Source organism: Bubalus bubalis, chromosome X (genome assembly GCF_019923935.1).
Source record: "Bubalus bubalis isolate 160015118507 breed Murrah chromosome X, NDDB_SH_1, whole genome shotgun sequence".
NCBI lineage: Eukaryota > Metazoa > Chordata > Mammalia > Artiodactyla > Bovidae > Bubalus > Bubalus bubalis.
The window spans coordinates 55867558-55895315 of NC_059181.1; the positions used below are offsets into that span (position 1 = coordinate 55867558).

The 27758-nt window shown below is 44.4% G+C and overlaps 1 protein-coding gene, 1 non-coding gene and 1 pseudogene across 2 annotated transcripts; all 3 read right to left on the bottom strand.

Annotated features, from left to right (window-relative positions):
• Positions 1-1652: 1652 nt before the first annotated feature.
• On the bottom strand, positions 1653-1725 carry TRNAR-GCG. Its single transcript has one exon. It is a non-coding gene; the product is annotated as a tRNA-Arg (tRNA).
• A 6832-nt stretch (positions 1726-8557) lies between these two features.
• On the bottom strand, positions 8558-18403 carry GLOD5 (glyoxalase domain containing 5). The gene is made up of 6 exons (XM_044936476.2): positions 18368-18403; positions 17333-17401; positions 13045-13182; positions 10129-10284; positions 9012-9140; positions 8558-8611 (listed from the first exon to the last, which is right to left on the bottom strand). Exons 1-6 carry the CDS (start codon positions 18401-18403, stop codon positions 8558-8560), a joined length of 582 nt encoding a protein of 193 aa, XP_044792411.2.
• A 4312-nt stretch (positions 18404-22715) lies between these two features.
• LOC102400584 lies at positions 22716-24179 on the bottom strand (annotated as a pseudogene).
• Between the last annotated feature and the right edge of the window lie 3579 nt (positions 24180-27758).

Genomic DNA, 27758 nt, shown 5'->3' on the forward strand with positions numbered 1-27758 from the left:
GTTGGTGGGACATCTTCAGGACCCAGGCCCACCCCGGGGACCAGGCCAAGACTGGCGGGAAGCAGAGGCACATTCACTCAGCGCCCCGCTGGGGCTTACGCCAGCTCTGGCCTGCCCTGGGGCAGCAGATAAGTCTTATCAGATGGAGGCCAGCGTGGCTGTTGGCTCCGCGGTGGTAACAGGCTGTCTTGGGCTGGGGGGGCGCGGAGCTGGGGGGGGCACCCAGGGACGGTGGCCTCAACTTCTTGCCCGCCATGCGGCTTTGGAGGCGGGAAACAGGTGGGACTAGGGGTTGGTTCCTCTGCAGGTCCTTGAGTAGGATAAGGTGGGGGAAAGGAAGGAGGGAGGGATAGAGAAGGGAGAGAGGTAGAGAGATGGGAATGACGAGATGCAGATAAATAGAGAAAGAGACAGAAAGAGATGTAGAGCTGGAAGGAGACAGAGAGGGCACAGAAAGGAAGGAGAGACAGAGGGTGAGAGACGCACAGAGAGGGCCAGAGACAGTGAAGGGCAGACAGAGGCTAAGAGAAAGGGAGACAGGCAGAGACGGACAGAAGGTGCAAGATAAAACCTGAAAGTGACAGAGGCCGAGGACACAGGTGGAGAAGCTGAGAAGGGAGACAAAGATGATACAGAGAAGGGGAGGACAGAGACACAGATTCAGCGACAGAGAGCTTGAGAGGAAGTCATGAGACCCCAGGTAGCAGCCTGGCATATGCCCTGGGGAGGTGGTGCCAGGGTGGGTGGGAGGGGAGGGGGTGTGGACTGATGTGGACCCGTGTGGCCTGTGGCCTGAGAGGGACCTCCAGAGAGCCACTGGGCCCCTGTGCCACCTTCTTGTCCTGTTCTCCTTTCCCCAAATAGTAACAACGGTGACAACAAGTACTGTCTCGTTGCTAACACAGACCCATGTCCTATTCTGAGTGTCCCATGTAAAATCATTGAATAAACTTGTAAACAAAGTTGTCCAACTTGGGTCCCTATAGGGAAGGGGGTAAGACTAACCAGCCATGGCCCTGGGACTCCATGGGCCAGGGAGTTCCCTGGTCCACCCATTCTATGGATGAGGTAACCGAGACACACCAAGGGCAGAGGGCAAGGATGAGTAGGCTCTGCTCACTCACTGGCCCACCCCAGAGGGATTTTATCATCCTCATCTTACCTGTCTGGGCTTCACTGTCCTCATATGCAAAATGGAAGATTTGAGGAGGAAAGGAGGCTATTTATTGAGCTCCTGCTCTGTGCCCATCTGTGCCAAGCCCTTGTCAGTATCAGAGAGGACAAAGACCACTATCACTCAAGTAATGATTTCAGGACATCCACTCTGGAGCTGGCCCACCCTCATTTATGGGCCACTGATTGGCGTGTGGCCTTGGGCAGTTACTGTCGCCTCTAGACTTCAGTTCCTCATCTGAAAAGATGGGGTACTAGCGGCCACTCCACAGGGTGATTAGAGTGACTCAATGAGACTTTATCCATTAAGTGATTTCAACTCATTTGATTCTGAAATCTCAATAAATGTTAAAGTGAAGTCGCTCAGTCGTGTCCGACTCTTTGCAACCCCATGGACTATAGCCTATCAGGCTCCTCAGTCCATGGGATTTTCCAGGCAAGAGTGCTGGAGTGGATTGCCATTTCCTTCTCCAGGGTATCTTCCTGACCCAGGAATCGAACCTGCGTCTCCTGCATCGCAGGCAGACGCTTTACCATCTGAGCCACCAGGGAAGATTCTTATTTATTCATTGAGTGCCTACTGTGTGTGAAGGATGGTATTTGGCCCTGTTTTATCAGCACTACTTCTTCTTCTAGTACTAATGCTAGTAATATGCTGATACCAATACCAGTACTAATTCTAATTACTAACATTCTAATATTGATACTAGCACTAATGCTAATTTTAATAGTAATACTAATAATGCTTATTATTAGCAGTAAGCATTAATAGTAATGGGCTTCCTGGTGGCTCAAATGGTAAAGAATCTGCCTGCAATGCAGGAGACCCAAGTTCGATCCCTGGGTTGGGCAGATCCCCTGGACAAGGAAGTGGCAACCCACTTCAGTATTCTTGCCTAGAGAAATCCATGGACAGGGGAGCCTACTAGGCTACAGTCCATGGGGTCGCAAAGAATTGGACACGACTGAGCAACTAACATAACATAACATAAATAATAATGCTAATTCTAATCTATATGAGTACTTTATTAATATTCATATGAATTCTAGAACTAATAATTATTATTTATTTTAATTCTATCAGTGACCTCAGTGGCTAATAATAATACTAATTCTGATACTAATATTCTTCCTAGCACTAATATAATAACCACAGTAGCATTATTTGCCAAGCCACCCCAGGCACTGTGCTCAATGCTCTCCATGCATCGTGTTTATCCTGATCTCACCAATCCTTGTGGTGTAAGTGCGTATAATTGCCCCCATCTTCTGGACTGGGAATAGGTGCAGAGAAATGAAAATGTTCATCCAAGGCTTTGGGTTCTTTCTTGTCTCAGCTCTGACTGATTTGCTGCCGATTCCTGGGCAGGCCAACCTCTGAGCCTCAGTTTCTTTGCTTGGAAAATGGGTATAATCATAGAAACCACCTCAAATGTTGTTGAGAGACCACTCAACACAGGGCCTGCCTGCACATTATAAATGGTAAGCTCTGTAGTAGTAACTCTCCTCACTGTTACTAGAAATAGCAGGTGCAGTGTTGGGGTAAGGTGGGGAAGTCTGCCCTCTTCAGAGGCATGTCTCAGACAAGGGTTTGGCTGCTGGACTCACAGCCCATTTCTTCATAACTGGAGTGGAGAAAGGGTTGAGAACGGAAGTAAAGCATGGGGAGTTGGGGCCTCAGGGCTCTGCCTCCATCAAGAACCAAAACCCTGAGGCTCTGAGGCCAGGCCTCACCCCATTCCCTCCCCCATCCCTGTGGAGGGGGCACAGGCCCAGAAGTCTGTGGTGACAGTTCAGCCAGCAGGGAGGCAGCTGGGAGTGGGCAGATAAGGGAATCGCCAGGGCCAGGCCAGGCTTTGGGGGAGCCCAATGAGGGCGGGGGTGGGGGCAGGGGTGGGTGTCTGGGCCAAGCATCCTTTCCCTCAGGCCTCCATTTGAGACTCAGCCCCAACGGCCTCTCTTGCTCTCTATTCCCCTCTCTTCCCAGAAGGCTTCCCTGACTGGTTCCCTCCCTCCTGGCATCTTCTGGGGCTCCAGAGCTTGGTCCAAGCCCATGGCATTTGGACTATTCTTGTCTCTTCCAGACTGTGGAGTCTACTAGGGCTGGGACGAGCTTGGCTCCCCTCCGTGTCACTAGCACCTGGAGAAGCATCAACCAAAGTCGACTAAGGAATCAGATGTTTGCCTTAAAACCACACTATTTTGTTTTTTAAGAGAAAAGTATAAAAGGTACTATAATAAGCACTCACATTTGTCAAATGTTAATATTTTGTCCTATTTACTTCAGATCCTTTTTAAAAGAAATATATTACAGATACAGTTGACACCCTTGCACCAATTTAATTTCATCTCCCCCTCTCCTTCCACTACCTTGAATTTGGTGTTTATCTTTTTCATGAATGTTTTGATGTTTTACATTACATTACTGCATATGTATGTATCCATGAACAACAAATGATACTTGGGGGTTTAGGCCTGTTTTTGACCTTCATATAAATGAAATCGTATAGTATATGCTTATTTTGCTCAGCATAATATCTGTGAGATTCATCCAAGTTATTGTATAGCTCATTCTTTTTTTTTTATTGAGATGTAATTTGCATACCACAAAATTCACCCTTTAAAGTATACATTTCAGTGGTAAGTTAATTCACAAGGTTGTACAACTGTTACCACCTTCTGATTCCAGAACATTTTCATCATCCCATAAAGAAACCCTGTGCCCATTAGTAGCCATTTCCCTTTCCATTTACCCCTCCCCACAGCCCCTGGCAACCACTAATCTACTTTATATCTCTATGGATTTGCCTGTTATGGGCATTTCATATAAGTGGAATCATACAACATATGGGCTTTTGTGACTGGCTTCTTTTACTTCACATAAAGTTTTCAAGGTAGCGGAGAAGGCAATGGCAACCCACTCCAGTACTCTTGCTTGGAGAATCCCATGGGCAGAGGAGCCTGGTAGGCTGCAGTCCATGGGGTCGCGAAGAGTCCGACGTGACTGAGTGACTTCACTTTCAGTTTTCACTTTCATGCATTGGAGAAGGAAATGGCAACCCACTCCAGTGTTCTTGCCTGGAGAATCCCAGGGACAGTGGAGCCTGGTGGGCTGCCGTCTATGGGGTCGCACAGAGTCGGACATGACTGAAGTGACTTAACAGCAGCAGCAACATGTTGTAGCATGGATCAGTACTTCATTCCTTTTTAAGGCTGAATAATTTTCTATCACATGAAAACTTCATTCTGCTATCCATTCATCCAATCAGTGAACAGTTTTGGCTGTCGTGAATAATGCTACTATGAACATTCATGTGAAAATTTTTATGTGTATATATATTTTCAGTTCTCTTGGGTGTATATCTAGGAATGGAATTGCAAGGTCCTGTGGTAATTCTTTTTTCAGCTTTTTGAGGAACCTCAAAGGTATTCTACAGAGTAGCTATATGAAGGTTATACATCCTTTCCAGTTACTGTGCTCATTTCTGATCCTAGTAAATGAGATATGGTATCTCATTGTGCTTTTGACTTGTATTTCCCTGATGGCTAATGATATTGAGCATCTTTTCATGTGTTTGTTGGCCTTTTTTTTTAACCATACCATGAAGCCTGCAGTATCTTAGTTACCTGACCAGGGATTGAACCCAGGCCTCAGCAGTGAAAGCACTGAATTCTAACCACTGGACCACCAAGGAATTTCTGGTTGGCCATTTGTATATATTCTTTATAGAAATGTCTGTTCAAATCCTTTGCCCATTTTAATTGGGTTGTCTTTTTATTTTTGAGTATTAAGAATTCTTTGTTCTGTATGCTAGACCCTTATCAGATATGTGATTGCACATATTTTTCTCTTATTTGTCGGTTATCTTTTCACTTTCTTGAGAGTGTTCTTTGAAGCACAAAAGCTTTTAGCCTTTTTTTCTTGGATGCATCATGCAGCTTGTGGAATCTTAGTTCTCTGACCAGAGGTTGAACCCAGGACCTTGGCAGTGAGCACATGGAGTCCTAACCACTGGGCAACCAGGGAATTCCCAAAAGTTTTTAGCTTTGAGGAAGTCCAGTTTATTTATTTTTCTCTTTGGTTGCTATGCTTTAGGTGTCATATCTAGGAAACCGTTGCCTAATCCAAGGTTGTGAAGATTTATGCCTAGGTTTTCTTCTAAAAGTTTTATAGTTTTAGTGCTTAATATTTAAGTCTTTGATCCATTTTGAATTACTTTAATGCAAAGTAGGGGTCCAGTTTAATTCTTTCCATGTGTATATCCAGCTGTCCCAGCACCATTTTTTGAAAAGACTATTCCTTCCCCCATTGAAATGTCTTGGCACACTTGATAAAATCAATTGCCCATGGTGCATAAATATATTTCTGGACTCTCAATTCTATTCCATTGATCTGTATATTTATCTTTATGTCAGTACCACACAGTCTTGATTGCCATATTATGTAGTAAGTTTTTAAATTGGGACATGCAAGTATTCCAACTCTGTGTTTCTTTTTCAATAGTTTTGTAGCTATTCTGGATCCCCAACATTTCCACTTGAATTTTAGGGTCAGCCTGTCAATTTCTGCAAAGAAGTAAGCTGGGAGTCTGATAGTAATTGCACTAAATTTGTAGATCAATTTGGGGAGTATTGCTATCTTAATGCTATGAAGTTGGTAATTCATAAACATGTGATGTGTTTTTATTTAGGTATTCTTAATTTCTTCCAACAATGTTTTATAGTTTTCAATGTATAAATCTTGCCCATCTTTTGTTAAGTTTATTACTAAGTATTTTATTTTTCTGATGCTGTTGTAAATGAAATTGTTTTCTTAATTTCACTTGTGGGTTTTTCTTTGCTAGTGTATAGAAATACAATCAAGTTTTCTATGATCTTGTGTCTTACAACCTTGCAGAGCTTTGTTGTAGTGGCTTTGTTGTGGATTGCTTAAGATTTTCTGTGTACAAGATTATGTTATCTGCAAATAGAGATTGTATAATTCTTTCTTTCCAATATGGATGTCTTTTATTTCTTTTTCTTGCCTAATTACCCAGACTAGAACCTCCAGTACAATATTGAAGTGCTGAGAGGGGATATCCTTGTTTTGTTCCTCATCTTCAGGAAAAAGTATTCAGTCTTTCACCATTAAATATGATGTTAGCTGTAGATTTTTTGTAGATGCCCTTTATCAGGTTGAGGAAGTTCTCTTCTATTCCTAGCTTTTTGAGTGTTTTGTGTTTTTGTTTTAATTTATTTGTAATTGGAGGATAATTGCTTTAAATATTGTGTTGGTTTCTGCTGTACATCATTGTGAATCAGCCATTGTTGAGTGTTTTATCATGAAAGGGTGTTGAATTTTGTCAAATGCTTTTTTCTGTATCTATTAAGATCCTGTGGATTTTGTCTTTTATTCTATTAATATGGCATATTACATTAATAGATTTTCACATGTTGAACTAATCTTACATTCCAGGGATAAATCCTACTTAGTTATGGTGTATAATCCTTTTATATGTTACTGTATTCTATTTACTAGTATTTTGTTGAAGATTTTTGCATCTATATTCATAAGTGATATTGGTCTATAGTTGTTTTTTCTTACTACGTCTTTGTCTGGTTTTGGTATCAAGTAATGATGACCTCATAAGTTCATTCCCTTTTATTGCCAAGTAGTATTCCATGGAATGGATATACAATGTTTTGGTTAACCATTCATCTGCTGATGGACATCTGGGTTGTTTACAGTCTTTTCTTTATTACAGCAAACCTGCAACTTACAAGCTCATATGTCTCTGTGCACACACATGTGGAAGAGTTTTTTCCTGGGGCAGGGGATATCAGTCTATCCATCCTTCCACCTCCCCACCCATCTATCCATCCACCTGTCCACCTACCCCTTTATTCATCTATCCATGCCCTTCCTTCTTTCTTTATTCCCTTCCATTATTCCTTTCCTTCCATCCTTCCTTTGTTCCATCCTTCCTTCCATAAATCATCTATCTCTTGGCACATAGCATCTGGGTCCAAGGCAAGTTATTTTTTTAAAAAATAGGCAGGAAACGTGCTACAGCTTTTGGCAAAGCCTTTCAAGTGCTAAAACTCACATCCTTAACCATCCTCTATCCCCAGCATTTTGGGGGCTCCCTGGGAATTTACTCATAGGGCATGGCTAAACTACCACCTGGAGACTGTTTAAGAGACCAGAGTCCACAAGACTAGGGGCTCCCTCACCTTAAAGAGAGTCTCATATGTACTCCTTCATCCATCTCTTATTTGCCTAGGGATCTGTGCTCTCTCCTTTCCTCTTTGCCTGCATCATTCACTGGTTCCTCCTCTTGTTTTAGAACTCTAAATGTCCTTGGGCCTCTTCTCTAGTTGACATTTTCTCTCTTGGTGAACTCACGTGGTCTCTGTCTTCAGAGTATCTCCAGAATCGAACCACTTTTTACCACTTCTCCCACCAGCACCAGTGTTACTCATCTGAACCACTGCAGTAACCTCCTCCTCAGGGTCCCCCAGCTTCCACCCTCAACCTTGTAGTCTATTTTCCTCAAAGCATCCGAAGGGAGTTTGTTAAATCCTAAGTCAGATCACAGTTCTCCTCTGCTCATGACCCTCCTGTGGCTCCCCTGTCACTCAGAGTAAAAGCCAGAGTCCTCTCCATGGCCCATGAGGCCCTGCACCATCTGTCCCCCCAACCTCCCCCACCTCACCTCCTGCTGCTCCCCCACTCACTCTGCTCCTCTGTACTAGCCTCCTCGCTGCTCCTCACAGACACCAGGCCCCTGCATGTATCAGGGCCTTTGCACTGGCTATGCTCTCTGCCTGCTATGGTCTTCCTGTAGCTATTGGCACAGCTCCCTCCCTCATCTTTTCATGTCTGGGCTAAAATGTCTCTTTCTCAGTGAGGTTTCCCTGACCATCCTATTACATATTGGAAAATGCTTCAGATTTTTTTTAATCTGTTGCCACTTTCCCAAAGCACCTATCATCCTCTAGCACACTTGATATTTTCCTTACTTAATTTTATTTCTTTTCTGTCTCTCCCACCAGAATGGCAGCTCCACAAACATAGATAAGCTTATCTCTTCTGTTCAACCCTGTCTTTCCAATGCCTGGAACAGGCCCAAGCACACAATAGGTGCTCAATGTATGTTTATTGATTGACTGAATCAGTAAATGGTGGGGGAAGAGGACAGAAACAGAGAAAATTTGTTCTTGTCCCATCTGTCTCCTCTTGTAGGAGCAGAGCCTCAGTTGAGATGAGTCTGAACCTACCAGATCCAAATGTAGAAAGTGCCACATTCCGCAGGGCTGAAACCAGCTAAGGTGCTCTAGGAGGAGGTAGTGTTATCTGGGCTGGCCCTTGAAGGCCCCATGGGAATTGCAGAGATCTTGGAGTTCAGTCAAACCAGTTGGGTGGAATAAACATCAGGCAGCACTTGGCAGGAGTGAGCTGAATCAAAAAGGATGAAAAGGATAAGCTCACTGACAAGGAGAAATCTATCAGGGGCCTTGAATCCCAAGGTGATGACCCTGAATTTTGTCCTCAGAGATGTCCTACCCCCTGGTCACTGACCCCCAAATAGCTCAGAGACCTTATGTTCTAGAAAAACAGCCATGTATAATGCTGAGACAGTAATAATAAAGAGCTCATGTTAATTGAAAGTGATTTATTGGGCAGCTTGGATAGGGGACTCTCAGACATGTTGGTCCCAAACCCACCTCAGATCGCCCAGCAAGATGCATAAAGTGCCCGAGTCCTCAGTCCTTAGAAGTTTCTGGGCCTGGATAAGGGTTTGCAGGAAGGAAGGGAGGGGGTGACATGGCAGGGGATAGAATGGCAGAGAACTAACCTCCATCATGAGGAGATATAGTTGGGACCCCTCAGTCAGGTTTCCGTCAGGGTCTCGGAGGTAGATGGACATAATGGGCCCTTTTGCCCCTGTTCTGGGGACTGGACCCTCCTCAATGACATCACAAGCCTGAAGTGGGAGGAGAGAACAAAAATCATTCATTCACAGACCATGTTTGAGACCAAAATTTCATTCTTTACGGTGGCCTAGAAGACCCCTGTATCTTTCACACTTCATCTCCTACCATTCTCCTCTCCCTCACTCTGTTCCAGCTATTTAAGAGCTGTATGACCTCAAGCAGAGTACCTAACTGCTCAGCACCTCAGTTTCCTCATCCATCAAATGGGGATGATAATGTGCCTAGTACGTGGCAGAGTCAGAATTCAAACCCAGGCAAGCCAAAGTCCATACCCTTAAACCCTATGCTTTACCCACTTTACTTCTAAGCCAGACTTTTTCACTGATATTTTCCAAAAGAATCCAGGTCAATTTGCACAAAATAGATTTAATACCTCAATCTGTGTTTCCCAAAAGGAGAACCAATGTCCCCTTCACATGAAATCATCTTAAGTATTACAAGGATACTAAATTAAATTACAGTGAGTAAAAAAAAATTACAGTGAGTCAGAAATTATTCCCTGTTCAGTCCTCTTTCAATCCTTCTGATTATACCAAGAAGAAAGTGTCTGGTGGATGCGAAGTCCTTGATACCTCTCTAACCAACCTAACTTTGTCAAGCCCAGAGATTGGGGGAAGCAGAAGTGGCTAGAATCTAATGACACTGTGATGCTTTTACAGCTGTTTGTTTTTATAATTGTCTCCTCTTTATGCCAAGATATGATGAATTTCCACTTACTTGGTTGAACATTTTCTTTTTACACAAATGTATTTATATAAATAGAGTTTAGGTATACTGTTTTCCACAAGGGTGATGTAAAGTTTTCTTTTAAAATACATTTGTTTATGGGGAAAATTATGTCCATGATAATGAGTAAACAATGGTGTGCAAACCTTATCTGGATGTGATGAAATCTGTTATGTCTGAAGTTTGAGTCATACTTCTGTTTTCATTGCATCTGTAGCAGCTTTCTCAAAAGAAGATGGAAGTTTGACTCACCTTGAGGCACTGGACCATTTCCTCCAAATGCATCTTTATGATCAGGCATATATCCAGGGAGCCGGGGACCAGGTGAGTGGCTTTGGGTTCAAATTCCTTTCCCACCTCGTGGAGGTTAAATTTCTGGTCTCCAAAACACAGTGCTTTCTGGTCTCCCTATTTGGGGGGAGAAAACAACCTGGAACTAAACCTCCAAGGTGAGTGTGAGGCACAGCCCCCTATCTACACCAACAAGGTTAAAAAAGAAATAGAACAAGGCTTTGATGAAAAATAGCCACTTGGTGCCCCACTCTTATCTTGTTCCCTAGAGGCAAATGCTTTCAATGTGTGTATGTGTTTCTTCTGGAAATTATTTCCATACCTCCAAATAATATGTTGATACTATCCATGGCAGAGACTATAATCTGCCTGCTTAATATACATTTCTCCCCTTTTTATTTTAAAGACAACCCAAGTTTCAGTGGGATCTATTGTGTACCCAGCTTTAAAAACCTGCATTTCCCAGCATTCCTTGCTGGGCAGCCATGGAAGGCTGGATAATGAAATGTTAGCAGAGGCTGTGAGCCATGCTTCTGAAAACCTTCCCACCCCACTGAGCTGACGCTTTTTGCCTACTCATTTCCTCCTTTCAGCCACTGCCCACACCCTGCCTGCCTACCTCTAGACTGATTGTTGACTGAGAGAAAGAGAAAACTCTATTTTATTTAGCCCACTTAGCTTAACCCAGTTAAGTTTTCTCCCACGTGCCTCCAAACACAGTCCCTAACTGACGTGCCACTATTTCTTGATTTGGCAACTTCAGACATTTTATTTTTCCTGCTATGATAAATGAGAATTTAGCTCATCCACAATACTACCCCTCCCAATAGAATTGTCATCAGTTTTAGCTCCTGTTTTGATTCCTTTACAATTTAAAAATAACCCACTTGCACCTTAATGTTTTGATGGATGAACATAGTATCTCATTGACCCAACTATCCTCTTCATCTTGCCTCTTTCTCCTGTGCCTGTCAACTTCTGCCATTTTTATTTATTTATGTATTTAATGGCAAAATATTTTAATTTTCCATAAAGCTATTTCCCCCACTCCATAGACACCACACAGAAAAGAATCTGTATGCACATGTTCTGGTTGAGCAGGAGGATGAGACTTCTGCCATTAAAAAAAAATCACTTTTATAGTCCCTTTATATCACCATGGCAGATACTACATTCATTCTATCAGAAAATGACTTTATTTCACTTGAATGATAGTTCAGCTGAGTATAGAACTTGAGGTTGTAGGCTATTTTCCCATAGCCTTTTATATGTGGCTTCATTGTCTTCCTGAATCTGGTATTGCTGATAAGACGTCTGATGTTAATCTGTTTTTCATTTCTTTTCTATATGATGCATCCACCCTCCACTCTTGCAGCTTTTAAGACTTTTCTTGATCCTAGATGTACTGAATTTCACTCCATTGTGTCCAGATACCAAGGGCTGAGGCTTCGTATGCCTATTATTGTTGATGCATGCAAGGCCCTTCTCTAGTTTTATTTGTATACTTAGTCTCTTTATCTCCAGTCTTCATTCCTGTCCCCAACATAGGCAATGATTATAATGTGTTTGATGTTCATTCTTTGGTTTTTATAAGTTATTGTAAAAGGTATATTATTGTTTTATGTGTGTATGTTATAAGTGGTACTGTGCTATGGACATAATTGGACTTCACCATTTTTTGTTCAGCATGATCTTTTTAAGACCCTTGCTGTGTATACATCCAGATCTTGCTGTGTATACATCCAGTCTGATAGTGCATAATTCTATTTTTATGCATGACATTCGATGTTGGAGCTTCCCAGGTGGTGCTATTAGTAAAGAATCCATCTGGAAATTCAGGAGATCCAAGAGACTCGGGTCCAATCCCTGAGTTGGGAAGATCTCCTGGAGTAGGAAATGGCACCCTACTCCAGTATTCTTGCCTGGAGAATTCTATGGGCAGAGGGGCCTGGCGGGCTACAGTCCATAGGGTTGTAGAGTTGGACACAACTGAGAGACTGAGCACACAGCACAGAGCACACATTCCATGTCAATTTTACATTTTTTTTACTCTGTTTGCCATTCGTGGGTCCTTTCCATTGAAGGCAATCAGTGTCTCTGCATCTCCCACTTGGGAGTTGTTCCAAATTCTCAAGGATTGTATTCAATCTCTGGAAACCTTTTTACCTTGAATCCGTTTTTCTTGGGGACATTTGTTTTCCTGACCCAAACTGGACTGATTGTGTTCTAGGTATCTTTCTGGATCTTCCTCTTAGGATCCACTGTTTCCTGACTTTGATGTCTTCCTGGATTAATCACTCATTTTGATAAGATATTCTCAAGTAATTTTGAAAGCAAGTAGGCCAAGTTTCTGAGTCTTTTTATTAATATGTCTAAGAATGTTTTATTCTACACCCACCTTGATTAATAATTTGTCTGGTCATAGAATTCTAGGTTGAAATGTTTTCCCTCAGAATCTTAAAGTTGTTCTTCTGTTGTCTTCTGGTCTCTGACTCTTGGGAAATCTGAAGTCTACATTGCCTTTTCCTTTGTAGTTGAACTACTTTTTAAACTCTCTGAAAACTTCTAGGAGCTTTGTATTTATTTTGATGTTCTATAATTTCTTAGGAACATATTTAGGTGTAAACATGCTGGATACTCAGTTAACTCTCCATATAAGGACTGGAAAGTTCTCTCACATTATTCTGTGGTTATTTCCTCCCTTCCTTCCCTCCCTTTATTCACTGAATAGTGAAGTCCCACTATTCAGAGTTTGGAATCTCCTCCACTGGTCATTTTTAAATTGTGTGTGTGTGTTTTGGAGTTCTAGGCTACTTTTTAAAATAGTATAATCAAATTTTACCCCAGCTGCAGTTTGGCATTTGGGGAAGTTGTTACCTCAGAAGTCATGACCTCCATGCCCAGGATCTTGGAATAAAACATAGTGGTGTCTTTGAGTCTCTTTACTGTCATCACAATGTAGTCAAGTCTATGGATAAGACACAGGGAAGGGGTCTGACTGTTGTCCCTCCATGACTAAAAAAAGAAAAAAAAAGAGTCAAAAGAGACCACACTGCCACTGGTCACACCCATGTTTCCTGTGTTTCCTTCTCCCCACTTCCCCTCACCTCCCCAGTGACTATACTTCCTTCTACCCCCATTCCAAGGGGAAAGTCCTGGGAGGAATCTTCAGTACTTATTGCTCATGTGTGGGTTCACAAGAGTCCATGTGTCTGCCGTGACCACCCTTCACTGTTTTCTTATTATTTTCCTCCTTCCAGGGGGATAGAGGTGAAGATAGGAGTGAAGTGAAAGTCACTCAGTCGTGTCCAACTCTTGCGACCCCATGGACTGTAGCCTGCAAGGTTCCTCTGTCTATGGGATTCTCCAGGCAAGAATACTGGAGTGGGTTGCCATTTCCTTCTCCAAAGGTGATCAGCTTAAGTCAGGTTTATATCCCTTAGGAGTTTACCGATGGTATTTTGTTGATGCTGATCACCACAGTTCTTTCTCTGAACTACCATACTACAATGCCCTGTAATTTTTTTTTTTTTAAGGAGGCGGGTATTTAAAAATGGACTCATTTGTTGGTTTTTTTAAGACAATTCCACATAATGTTACTAGTGGGCTAATGATGGAATTCAGCTTGCCACCCCCACCAGGCCACTCTTCAAAGCAAGCTGCTTTATAGAACAAGGGAGAGTTTGGTTTTTGGAAGATAGGAGAGTTGAGACCAAAAACCAAACTCTCCCTTGTTTTCCCAGAGCTGGAATTCATCTCTTTTATAAGAAATAATAAGAACAGAGGAGGCCCACTTCCATGAGTACAAGCCCTTTATTGGCCAGTTTAAAACTCAGTCCCTTCCTTTATCACTCCACAGTTAATCACAGAGGACAGGACAAGAAGGGAGCAACTCAGATGCAGTAATGTTTCTGGGCATGTGTGCCTACAGATCAGCACTGATGCCTAGGGGGAGGGCACACCACCCCACCACTCATTTCCTGCCTTCAGCACACCTCCCACCAGATCTTTCTCTTGATTCGAGTTCTTTAGTAATTTGTATATTTACATTACATCTGCTACAGGATTATAAGATGCCTATGCACCATAAATTGCAGAGTATAGTGGTTAAAAAAAATATTGTGGAGCCAGACTGATATTTACTTGCTCTCTGGGCTGAGAGAGTTTGGTTTCCATTTCTAGAAAATGGGTATGATTTTTTTATGTGTTTTATAGAACTGTTGTGAACAGCTTAAAAAAAAAGTTGGGAGGAGTTCCCTGGTGGTCCAGTGGTTAGGACTTGGTGCTCTTACTCCCAGGGGCCCGGGTTTGGTTCCTGGTTGGGGAACTAATATCCCACAAGCTGGGCAGTGTGGCCAAAAAAAAAAAAATCTTACAACAATGCCTGACAGCAAGTGCTATAAGAGTTGATGATGATGATGTTGTGGTCATCTTGTTAAAATCCAGACTCTCTGTACTGTGACCCTCAATCTTTGCAACCTATTTATTTATTTATTTTCACTGCATCAGTTCTTAGTTGTGGCACTTGGGATCCTTCATTGTGGCTCATGGGCTCCAGAGTACATGGGCTGTATAGTTGAGGCACCTGGGCGTAGTTGCCTTGTGGCATGTGGGATCTTAGTTCCCCCATCAAGAGTTGAACCTGTGTCCCCGCATTGCAAGGCAGATCCTCAAGCACTGGACCATCAGGGAAGTCCCCTCATTCATTGCTCTTGGATTCCAAGCCATGTTGTCCTTTTGCCTGTTCCTCATAAGGGCCATCCTTGAACCTTAGCCTCGGGGCCTTTTGCACATGCTAGTATCTGTCTCCCTGATTAGAATATAAGCTTCATAAGTGTAGAAATTTCTGTTTTGTTCCCCACTGTGTCCCAAATAGCTAGCAGATGTTCTATAATATTTGTTCAATTAATGAATATCTACGACAGTTATTGGACTTCCCTGGTGGCTCAGATGGTAAAGCGTCTGTCTACAATGCGGGAGACCCAGGTTTGATCCCTGGGTCAGGAAGATCTTCTGGAGAAGGAAATGGCAATCCACTCCAGTACTATTGCCTGGAAAATCCCATGGACAGAGGAACTGGTAGGCTACAGTCCATGGGGTCACAGAGTCAGACACAACTGAGGAACTTCACTTCACTACAATAATTAGAGCCCGTGCCTGGCACAAAGTCTGGCCTCTGTTCTATTCCACTCTGTTCTATTCTGCTGTGTTCAATTCCATTTGAAACCATTACATTAAAAAAAAAAACCCATTACATTTTAAACAATTGCTTTCACTTGAGCCCCAGCTTAAAAAAAATACTGTGCTTTTCTATTTTCATGAGTGAAGGAGGCATTAGAAAAGTTCTTGAGTTCTGCTGTCCTCATGGATTCAGAGTATCCATATGAACACAGAAGCCATAGAACTGGGGAAATGATTGACCATTTGAGCTTCATTGAAACTAATGTTCTATGTATTAAAAATCTTATTAACCTTTTAATGTCTGTAGGATTGATAATAGCACTCCCTTTTCAGTCCTGATATTTGTATTTTATGTTTTTTCTCTTATTGAGAAAACAAAATTTACTAATAGTTTCTTAATCTGTTCAAAGAACCAATTTTTGACATTAATTTTCTCTGTTGTATGTTTCCCATTTCCCCAGTTTCTGCTCTCTTTATAATTTCCTTCCTTCCACTTTCTCAGGGTTCAATTTGCTGTTCCTTTGCCAGACTCCTGATATGGAAGCTGAGGTACTTGATTTTCAAGTCTTTACATTTCTACACATTTAGAGCTATAGATTATTGCCTGAGCATTGCTTTAAACTGCTTTAGCCACATCCCCCAAATCTGATAAGTATTTGGAAATCAATTCAACTAACTCCTTCCATTATCCAGTGCCCTACTAGCTCACATTCACTCCCCAATTCTGCTTTGCAGATGTGGAGCTCCATCCTTGCAAATTCAAGAATAAGCAAAGCTGGCTGTCTTGAGGAACTGGAAGAAGGCCCATGTGGCATGGAATCCGAGAGTGAGACAGGAAGAGGGGAAGCCCAGGCGAGATCATGCAGGGTTTTGAGATGAGGTTAGGGAGGCTGGTTTTAAAAAAGATGACTGAAGAAAAGTGTACAACCTAAAAGTTGTTGAGTTGTTATATTTCAGGACTTGACTGAGGACTGAGGACAATAACCCAGGAGACAGCTGCTCAGATAGCTCTGAGGAGCTGCTCCAAATAGGTAAGGGAGGACTCTGGATATACAGGAATTTTTGCTGAAAAAACAAACAAACAAACAAAAAAAAACCATGTAGTCAAACATCAAAATATTACTGCTAATCACAAAAAGCAGCCTTCTCAAGTTAATGATTTTAGCACTTTTCTATGTATGGGAGGATGCGAGAGTCTGGGCTCATTGAAATCTTTTCTCAGGTATGCATCTTAACTACCTAGGGCCAGTTTGCTTAACTACCTAGGGTGGTTCTCCTAAATGCCCCCAGGGTGCATTGTTGGGCGGCAGCTGCAGTGGCTGCTGGCTTGAGGCTGGGCAACATTCATTGTTTACTTGGAACAGCAGGCACCATTCCCTTTCTACAAGCAAGACACTTAAGCTTACTATGTGTCAAGCTCTGTTCTAAGCACTGCATAAAGCATAATCCGCTTTATTTCTCACAACCAAATATATGTCTATATGTGTATTATATATGTAAATATATATAAACTAGACTGTCCAAAATACTATAGCCTCCCTCCGGCCTCCTCCACAGGGACGGCTTCTATCTTCCTACAAAGTCCTTTGCAAGGTCTCCTTCGGGGTGCCAGTGGCCCTTGGAATTCTTTTAGCAAACCTCAAGAGCAGCGCTCTTTCCTGGCCACTCCCTGTCCCGCCCCACCCCAATGGCCCTGGCTGAACCGGCTCCTGGAGCCGCCCCTAGGGAGCGGAGCTGAGCAGCTGCCCACTCCTGCAGACCTGCTGACAGTCTGCTGTGTGTTAGAGCAGGGGCTTTCTATGTCCCTCTGCTGCCCTCTGCTTGTCTTTGAAAGAGGAAAGAAGAAGGAAGAGGGTGGGGAAATGGATGAAAGCACACCGGGACAGCCACATAGAAGGGAAGTAGGTTGCCAGGCCCAGCTGGGAACTCTCAGCCTTGCTGCCAGTACCCGTGCCCCAAGACCCCTGGGGGCCACCCCATTCACCTGCTTCTCCAAAGTCCAACTCCACATCCTGGCTGGCAGCCTGGAGTGCAGATGGCGCAGTGTGGTAGGCTAAGTGTCTTTGCCCCCAGCCTTCAGATAGCCCTCTGGCTCAATGCCTGCAGATCAAGGGGCAGGAATGGGAGGGCCACTGACTAGGGACTGCTGGTGTTGACAGAGGTAGACGGTGCAAGTACAAGGACTCTGACATAAAACACAGGGCCTGGAAAGTGAAAGCCTAAGATGTCTTAGCCAGCTCAGGCCACCATAATATAGTACTATAGACAGGGTAGCTGAAACAGTAATTTATTTTCTTACCATTCTGGAGGCCAGAAGTCCAAGATCAGAGTGCTAGTATGGTTGGGTTCTGATAACATCTCTCTTCCTGGCTTGCAGATGGCCACCTTATTGCCAGGTCCTCACATGGCAGAGAGAAAGAACAAACTTTCTGGTGTCTTCTTTTTTAAAAAGCTCCCTGACCAGGTACTGAACCCATAGCCCTCGCAATGGAAGTGCAGAGTCTTAACTGCTGGACTGCCAGGGAAGTCCCTCTGGTGTCTTTTTACATGGGTACTAATGTCATCTTGAGGGTTTTACCCTCATGACTTCATCTAACTGTAATACCTTCCTAAAAGCCCCTAATGTATCACATTGGGGGCCTCAACACATGGATTTGGGGAGGGAGACACAAACATTCAGTCCACAATTAAGGATTCCTTTGTAATAACATAGAAAAACTACCCATCCTGAAATTTGGGGGGAGGACCTTTATTCTAGGGTGTGAGATCTCTGATCTATTTAGAGTGTATCTCCCAAGTGTGAGATCTTTGATCTCTTTGGGAGTCTGTGTCTGGCGTATGAAGTTAGGAACAGTCTGAGTTAGAGTATAACTACACTAATTTGTAATAGATCTGTTTCCAAGGCAAGATCTCGAAGCTATTAAATGTTCTCTGTCCCAGGGTGTGAGTTTATGAATGCTTTTGGGGTGTGAGCTCTGAAGTCCTCCCCTTCCCACCCCTTTCTCAACCCCATCCTCACCCTCCACTGCTGAGAGGGAACATTCATCAGCCCCATTGCTGTTCACCTTACCCTGAGCTGAGTGCCCTTTCTCTTGTTAATGAGCTGTCCAGCCCCTGGGGCATGTGAGTTTCAGATTCTTGTACCTAGACACACCCTAGATACCCACTCAGACAGACACACAAATGCTTTGTGCTGTGCATATTGGTTTTGCTTAAGATTTTCCTTTATGAAGAATTACACATGAATATAGGTTTGTATGGGCTTCCCAGGTAGCACTAGTGCTACAGATCCCACCTGCCAATGCAGGAGACATAATAGATGCAGTTTCGATTTTTGGGTTGGGAAGATCTCCTGGAGGAGGAAATGGCAACCCATTCTAGTATTCTCTTGCCTGGAGAATCCCATGGACAGAGGAGCCTGATGGGCTATAGTTCATGGGGTTGCAAAGAGTTGGACATGACTGAAGAGACTTAGTACACAGCACACATAGGTTTGTATAAAAGGTTCCAAAAGTACATCCAGTATATGAACTACACTGGTGATCCCCAGCTCCACTCTCCAAAAATGACCACTGAAGTCAGTTTCTAGTGTTTCCTTATACACACACACACACACACAACACACACAGAGTCACCATAACCATCTCCCACCTACTTTTCCTGGTCAACAGCATGTCCCGTGGAAGGCATCCCCACCTGACAGGTACACACAGGTTCCATTCATTCTGTATCATGTTAGGTGGGTGCTCTGAGATACAGTATAAACCCCCACCATTTGTTTTACTCTGCAACTATCATTGGCTAGAAATGGACATTTACAAGGTTTTCCCAGCTGTTTGCTCCTGCCAGTCTTGAGCACACAGCTCTGTGCATGTGTGTGCATGTTGAGTTAGAAGTATGATTGCTGGGTCAAGGGTTTGTTCACTCAATGGACACCTAATGAATGGGATCTGTGTACCAAGCACTGTTCTTGGCGCTGGAGAGACATCAGAGAATAAGACAAATGTCCCTGCCCACATGGAGCTGACAGTCTAGCTGGTGAGGAGGGTGTCCAATTTTTATTTAGATGTTTCACAAGGTCTTGGAAGGTTTCACTCTCATCAGTGGTGCCTTTACTCCACTGCTGTCTGTGGGGTGGGGTCTGCAGCAGGAGGCAGGCTGCGTTGACCTTTGCTCTCTATTTGACCCAGCTCTCTATACAGAGCTGGGACTCTGTATTTGGGGGTGTGGGTGTGTGCACGTGCATGTGGCCAGGGATGGGGGATATGGAAACTGCATGGTCCACTGGAGAGAGTGAGAGGAAATAGGGATACAAGAGACCCTTTATGGTGTTGGAGGGAGCTGTGGAGCAGACCACCCCCCAGCTCACACCCACAGAGGGTGTGCTGGAATAGCAGTGATAAGGAATCTAGTACCGTCTCAGAACATACCGTTGGGTAATTGGTGTCTGGACATCCTTGGGATCACAGAGACAGGGGTGTGATTATCCTGGAGTCACACAGAGTGGGGTGTGAACACTCCTGGGGCCACATAGACAGGAGCGTGATGCCCACATGAAGCAGCATACACTGTGAACAGCCTTAGTTACTCAGATGGGGGTCTGGGCTTTCCAGAAGTCACACACACTGGACACTGCACATTCTTGGAATCACAGAGTGGAGTATAGACACTTCTGGGGTCAGATTGGCTAGTGTGTCGATATGGTTGCAGTCAAACAAACTAGACTGGGTGGTCCTGGGGTCAGACAGATTGGTATGTGGACACTGCTGAGCTCAAACACACTAGGGAGTGGATACTCCTGAGTCACTTGGACTGGTTAGTAGACATTCATAAGCTTACACATACCGGGGTGTGGACACCTCTGAGGTCAGATAGCCTGAGGCATGGACACCCTTGGATTTGCACAGATTGTAGTGTGGAGCCTCTAGGGTCACTCAGACTGGGATGTGTGCTTCCAGGATCAGAAAACCTAAGGTGTGGGCAACTGTGAGGTCACATAGAGTAGGTGTGGAGAGATGAGGGGCCACAATGATGGGGTTTGGACACTCCTGGAGTCACACAGGCTGAGGGCACTCAGAGGCATGAACACTCCAAGAGTCACAGAGGGTTTGGGACACTCTGGAAGTTAAACACACTGGGGAGTGGACACCTGAAATCACACATGTTGTGGACTGGACTCTCCTCAGGTTGCACAGACTGGAGTGTGAGCATCCATGGTGTCCCACAGAGATGAAGACACTCCTGGGGTCATAGTGACTGAGGCTAGGACAGTCCTATGGTCACATAGGCTGTGTTGTAGACATCACTGCAGTCTCAGTGAAAGGGTACAGACATTCTTGTGGTCAAAGAAGTGATGAGTTGGCACCCCTCGGGCTAGGGACTGAGGGTGTATACTCCTGTGGTCACACAGAGTGGTTAATGGATACTCCTCAGTATAGACTGGGGAGTGGACTCTGCTGAGGTCACAGGCTGTGGTGTGTGTGGCTCTGGGGTCACACATATGGGTATTTAGACCCTCATAGGGTCACACATATTGGGGAATGGACATTTGTGGAGTCACACACAGTGGGGAGTCAACACTTCTGGGGTCACTCATACAGCATTTGAACACTCAGAATCTCAGGGACTGGGATGTGAACACTGCAGGTGTGACACAGCTTTGGGGGTGGGCACTCCTGGGGTCACACATACTCTGTGCTGTGTGCTTTGTTGCTCAGCCTTCGCAACCCATTGGACTACAGCCTGCCAAGCTCCACTGTCAATGAGATTTTTCAGGCAAAAATATTGAAATGAATTGCCATTTCCTTCTCCAAGGGATCTTCTCAACCTAGGGACTGAACCCGTGTCTCCTGTGTCTCTTGCATTGCAGGTGGATTCTTTCCCCACTGAGCCACTGGGGAAGCCCAAATGCATATTAACTCATCGTGTGGATGGGATTCTCCAGGCAAGAATACTGGAGTGGGTTGCCATTTCCTTCTCCAGATCTGTGGGGATAACTTATTTCCCACTTCCTTTGCCAAAACACTTTGAGGATGAAGTGACATTCTCTAGTTAAAACTGCTTTGTAACATGAAGTACCAGGCTGAAGATTTTTCCTAAAATTCAAAGCACAGAACTGGTTGGTCCAATGGCGTGGCACGAGGAGCTGGGAAAGTGGATACTAAGTTTGTAATCATGGATCTAACTGTGTGACCTTGAACAATTCACTTGCTTGGCCCAGCCTGAGATTCCTGGGGACCACACCCATCTGACGGGGAGTCACGGTGACAGATGGCTGTCCTCAAAAGTCATGCTTCATCTTCCCTAGTGTTGAGCTACTGCAAAGCAGCTGCCCAGCCATAAACTACATTTCCCACACCTTTTGCACAGGGATGGGGTCATATGGCCAGTCCTGCTGAATGGAGCTTGCGCTAAAATGATGTGTATACTTAACAAACAGTGTTTTCTTCATGTGCCTTTTGTTCATCTTTTGGAGGTTGAGAGGCCCAAGAGAGGGAAGTCAGTTTACAAGGAGCCCGGGGTCCTCTGCCACTACTTGGAAGTCCACCTATGAACCAGGAAGACAGGTTTTATTTTGTGATGTTTATTACTGTGTGACATCACTGGCATTGGGGTATTGGTTGGTTACTAAGGAGAATTCATTCCTGAACACACGCACAGTGGTGTGTGGATTGAATCCTCTGTGGAAATGGGCTCTGCAAGCTGAGGAGACCATGGACAGGGCAGCCTTCTTCCCGGAGACCTCCTGGCTTCTAGGTGCTGCTTGTCCTTCTTTTATAGCCGACACAGCTCTGGCCAGCAGGAGGGGATAGGAGGGCATTTGCACCTCCAAGTTGGACACCAGCTCCACTGCTGGGGGTGGAGTGACCCTGGACATTTCTGGTGGCTGCTAGCATTTTTTGGCTTGTGGCCCCACCACTCCAATATCTTCCTCCATGGTCATAATGCCACCTCCTTTGTATGTGCATCTGCTCTTCTGTCTATCTCAAATCTCTCTCAGGCTCCCTCTTATAAGGACACTTGTGGTTACATTTAGAGCCCATCAGATAATCAAGATAATCTCCCTGTCTCTAGATCCTTCACTTAATCACATCTACAAAGTCTTTTTTTTTTTTTTTTGCCATGTAAGCAACTGTCACAAGTTTCAAGAATTAGGAGGTAGATAATTTTCTAGAGCTATTAGTTAGACTGGGTTTTCCAGGTGGCACTAGTGGAAAAGAACCCGCTTGCCAATGCAGGAAACCTAAGAGACATGGGTTGGATCCTTGGGTCACGAAGATTCCCTGGAGAAGGGCATAGCAACCCACTCCAGTCTAAATTGAATGCAATGGTTTTAAACACTGGCCAGAAAATGTTTGATTGCCATTTCAACACACAGAAATAGTTACACTGATGTGTAAATTGCCATTTACTGCAAAAAGCTGTGCAATGCTGGTGTCAAAGACTAGGGAGTCACTGTTCATAACGGCTGTTGCAATTCCCTCATGAATAGATCAAGGAATGGCTTCCCAAGCCAATTGCTGCCTATGCGCTTTTAGCTCAGGTTGATAAGCAAAATTTTGAGCTTGCTCAGGTGTTCCTATCAGCTGTACAATTGCAAAGAATTGCTGGTGACCATCGTAGTTTTCCTGTTTCTCCAAGACTAGCATGAAGTCAAAGTCAAAACAGGACTGCACCATCATGCAGTCAACAGCACCAGGAAGATTAATGTCTATAGCAAGGAAAACTATATCCTATATCCTCTCCCTGTAGGGTTGTCATGGACTCATGGTGATGCATCAGATGTGGCACAACAGCATCCAAAGAGCCTTGCCATTTACAGGCAACACCAGGGAATGGACAGGAACAAGGCCTAAACTCACAGAGCTCTTCGTGGTCTGCTTTTTCTGTGTATGGCAGAGTTAGTTCACATCCAGAAGAGGTATATGTACAAGGGAAAAGCACTGAATTGGCCACTTTCTCCATAGCCAAGTTGCGAGTGGACCCCAAGGGGCCCCGGCAAGTCAGACAATGTGTGAGCTTTGGGCAACAGTTGCAACAAATGAGACGGCCATTTTGACAGGGAAAAATGGGTGGTAACACATAGTCAAAGCAGACCGGACACTCATAAAAGACTTGCCAGGTCATTGTTGGCCACAGCAGTGCCAGTCAGGGCAGGCATGCTCTGGGAGGACGGAGCACACATTGAGGTTCCAGTAGGTACCGCTGGTGCAGCCTCATGACTCATTTCTGTGGGCGGAGAGCGAACCTCGGATCTCGGTCCTGGCTCAAAGGTGCTCCGTCGCCAGCGCCCACAGCCACCACCTTTTGGCAGCACCAAAGCCTCTTCCTCAGGCCAACACTGAGAGGACACACTGGGTCGCTGCTGTCACTTGACAGTGTGCCCCTCAATGTCCGCCCTAGCTCTCCCTGTTCGCCGCAGTTTTGCACATCATTGAACCTCCCCCCACCAACGGTGCACTCCCACTAAATAACACACACAATGGCAGCAGTCGTCAGCAGATGCGACCCCGCGTGTTCTGGAGGCCGGAAGGGGGCCAAGAACAAACATTATTTTTAAAAGTATATATATTTATTTGGCTGCCCCGGGTCCTAGTTGCATGACAGGAGATCTCTGATCTTCACTGTGGCATGTGGGATCTGTTTAGTAGTGTCCTGCGAAACCTAGTTCCCTGACTGGGAATTGAACCTAGGACCTCTGCTTTAGGAGCAGAGAGTCTTAGCTACCCACCAGGGAAATCCTAAGAACAAACAATTTTAACCTGGGGAAACCAAGCCGTTTAAGGTAGCAGACCAGCCTGTCGAGCAATAGGCACATTGCCAAGGCCCAGATTAGCCCAGCCAGGCAGAGGGAAAAGAAGGAAATAGGTAACCTGGAAATATCCTGGTGCAGCTCCATCAGATCAGATCAGTTGCTCAGTCATGTCTGACTCTTTTCGACCCCATGAATTGCAGCACGCCAGGCCTCCCTATCCATCACCAACTCCTGGAGTTCACTGAGACTCACGTCCATCGAGTCAGTGATGCCATCCAGCCATCTCATCCTCTGTTGTCCCCTTCTCCTCCTGCCCCCAATCCCTCCCAGCATCAGAGTCTTTTCCAATGAGTCAACTCTTCACATGAGGTGGCCAAAGTACCGGAGTTTCAGCTTTAGCATCATTCCTTCCAAAGAAATCCCAGGGCTGATCTCCTTCAGAATGGACTGGTTGGATCTCCTTGCAGTCCAAGGGACTCTCAAGAGTCTTCTCCAACACCACAGTTCAAAAGCATCAATTCTTCGGCACTCAGCCTTCTTCACAGTCCAACTCTCACATCCATACATGACCACAGGAAAAACCATAGCAGCTCCATAGTCGTGTGTAGTGGACAGGCTGAGGGCTGGCCTGTGCCTCTCACCAGACCTGGAAACTTGGGCCACCAGCCTCTACTCATGCACTCAGGAAGGCAGGTCTCTGGACCACAGTGTCCCCACCAGCACAGGTCAGTGAGGACTGACAGTGGTTAAGATGCTGGCTTCTAGAGTTGGGTGACCTGGGACCCCTGGCAGGATGGCCTTTGCGGTTTACTTATCCTCTCTGAAGCCCTCTCCTCTTTCTTGTACTCCAGGTATTAAGTGTTTGCAAATGTTAGTAATTATGAATACCAAGAGGTATTATGAGGCTTGGGATATTTCAGGGGAGAGAGGTAAGAAGAATGCGGGGCCACTAGGTCTGTATTCAGGGCGCCAGAGCTCACTTCCTCTTTTGTAAGCTGATTTAGTCTCTTATTGGTCAAGCTGCTTCAAGTTGGTTTCTGTTACTTGTAAACAAAAGCATTTTATCTGATAACGGTTTTTCTTTTCTTTTTTTTTTTTTTTACTTAGAGAATTAAGAAAAATTTTAAAGTGGAGGTGTTGTGATGAAAAATTTAGCTGAAGTTCAGCAGTTTTTTGGTTTTTCTTTTTTACATTTTGCATTTGCAGCAAGCAGAATGATGCCCTTACCCCCCAAAGATGTCCTGGTCCTAATTCCCAGAACCTGTGAATATATTAGGAATTCCTAGGTGTCACTAGTGCCACAGATCCCACCTGCCAGTGCAGGAGATGTAAGAGATGTGGGTTCGATCCCTGGTCGGGAAGATCTCCTGGAGGAGGCATGGCAACCCACTCCAGTATTCTTGCCTGGAGAATCCCATAGACAGAGTAGCCGGGCGGGCTACATTCCATAGGGTCGCACAGAGTCAGACACAACTGAAGGGAGTGAGCATGCACGCATGTGAATATGTTACATTACGTGGCAAAAGAAAAATCAAGGTTTCAGATGGAATTAAGGTTGTAAATCAAGTGACGTTAAAATAGGGAGAGTATCATGGATTGTCTGGTGGACCCAGTGTAATCACAGGGGTTCTTCAAAGTGAAGAGGGAGTCAGAATGGATAAGATGGGAGAACTCAGCTGAAGTTATTAGCTTTCAAGATGGAGGAAGTAGGTCAGGAACTGAGGAATGCAGGGGCCTCTGAAAGCTGGAAAAGGCAAGAATACACAATTTCCCTTAGAGCATCTAGAAAGGAACGCAGGCCTGCTAACACCTTGACTGGAGGCTGGTGAGACCCGTGTCAGATTTCTGACCTCCAGAGCTGTAAGGTATTAATTAGCATTGCCTTGAGCCGCTAGGTTTGTGCTGATGTTACAGCAGCGATAGGAGACTCATACAGCATCCTTTTATTTTTCTCCTCTTAATGTCATTGAAGATAAACTCAACACCTTTGACTTCAACTAAGATATGTAGTATAAGCCCATTTGTGTAAATTGCTTTTCTTTCTCTCTCTCTCTGCACCCACTCATCTTGCCTTCTAACTCTACATGTGTAGAAAAACATGATGAGAGAAAATGGTTATTTCTTGGTGGTGAGACTTAGAATAATTTTTGTTTATTTCTAGAAGGTTTTTGTTTGTTTTAATTAGAGTATAATTACAATATTATGATGGTTTTTGCCATACATCAACATGAATCAGCATTAGCTATACATATGTCCCCTCCATCTTGAGCCCCCCTAGAGTGATTTTTTTAAAAAATGTTTCATCTTTGTGCTTCTTGGCACTTTTGGGGGGCTTTTTTTTAAATGAGCAGGCATTATTATTATTATTTTTAACCAAAATGATAAGGTCATGATTATTTATGTTCATTGCCGAAGTCATAACCACCATTGAGCAATCTGTGCATCCCAGATGAGGGCTCCTCAGCCAAGCAGCAGAGCCCAGATCTAGCCTACTCCTTCCTCCTCTCCCCACATTGTAGACGAATAGATAAAATTTGTGCCTGGCTGTTCTGGGCTGAGCTGTTTTCTTCCCAAATTCAGATATTGAAGCCCTAGTCCCCAGTAGCTCAGAAGGTGACCATAACTGGAGATATGGCCTTTAAAGGGGTGATTAAGTTAAAATGAGGTTGAGTGGGCTCTAATCCACTCTGATTGATATCCTTTTAAGAAGGGCAAGATTAGGACAGCAATAACACAGAAAGACCAGGTGAAGACACAATGAGTAGGTGGCCATTTGCAAGCCAAGGAGAGAGGCCTCAGGAGAAACTAACCAAGCCAGCACTTAGATTTGGGGCTTTTAGCCTCTGGAACTGTGAGAAAATACATTTCTGATATGTCAGCCACTCATCAGTGATATTCTGTTATGGCAGTCTAAGAAGCCATCACTTCATGGGAAATAGATGGGGAAACAGTGGAAACAGTGTTAGACTTTATTTTTGGGGGCTCCAAAATCGCTGCAGATGGTGATTGCAGCCATGAAATTAAAAGACACTTACTCCTTGGAAGGAAAGTTATAACCAACCTAGATAACATATTAAAAAGCAGAGACATTACTTTGCCAACAAAGGTCCACCTAGTCAAGGCTATGGTTTTTACAGTGGTCATATATAGATGTGAGAGTTGGACTGTGAAGAAAGCTGAGAGCCAAAGAATTGATGCTTTTGAACTGTGGTGTTGGAGAAGACTCTTGAGAGTCTCTTGGACTGCAAGGAGATCCAACCAGTCCATCTTAAAGGAGATCAGTCCTGGGTGTTCATCGGAAGGACTGATGCTGAAGCTGAAACTCCAATACTTTGGTCACCTCATGCAAAGAGTTAACTCATTGGAAAAGACCCTGATGCTGGGAGGGATTGGAGGCAGGAGGAGAAGGGGACAACAGAGGATGAGATGGCTGGATGGCATTACTGACTCGATGGACATGAGTTTGGGTAAACTCCGGGAGTTGGTGGTGGACAGGGAGGCCTGGCATGCTGCGATTCATGGAGTTGCAAAGAGTTGGACAGGACTGAGCGACAGAACTGAACTGAACTGAAGAAGACTAATACACTGACATTACCTACTACTTTGCTCCAAAGAAACAACTTCTGTGTGATAATAATTTCAAAATATGTTCTGA

Bases quoted from the DNA above. Each gene is read 5' to 3' on its own strand.
- GLOD5 (XM_044936476.2), bottom strand. From the start codon at position 18,403: ATGGGGCTGATGAATGTTCCCTCTCAGCAGTGGAGG. The intron at 17,402-18,367 runs GTGAGGATGGGG...AAAGACACTTAG, and splicing joins TTCCCTCTCAGCAGTGGAGG to CCTACCACACTGCGCCATCT. The intron at 13,183-17,332 runs GTGAATGGGGTG...TTCTTTTTTTAG, and splicing joins GTTGGACTTTGGAGAAGCAG to TCATGGAGGGACAACAGTCA.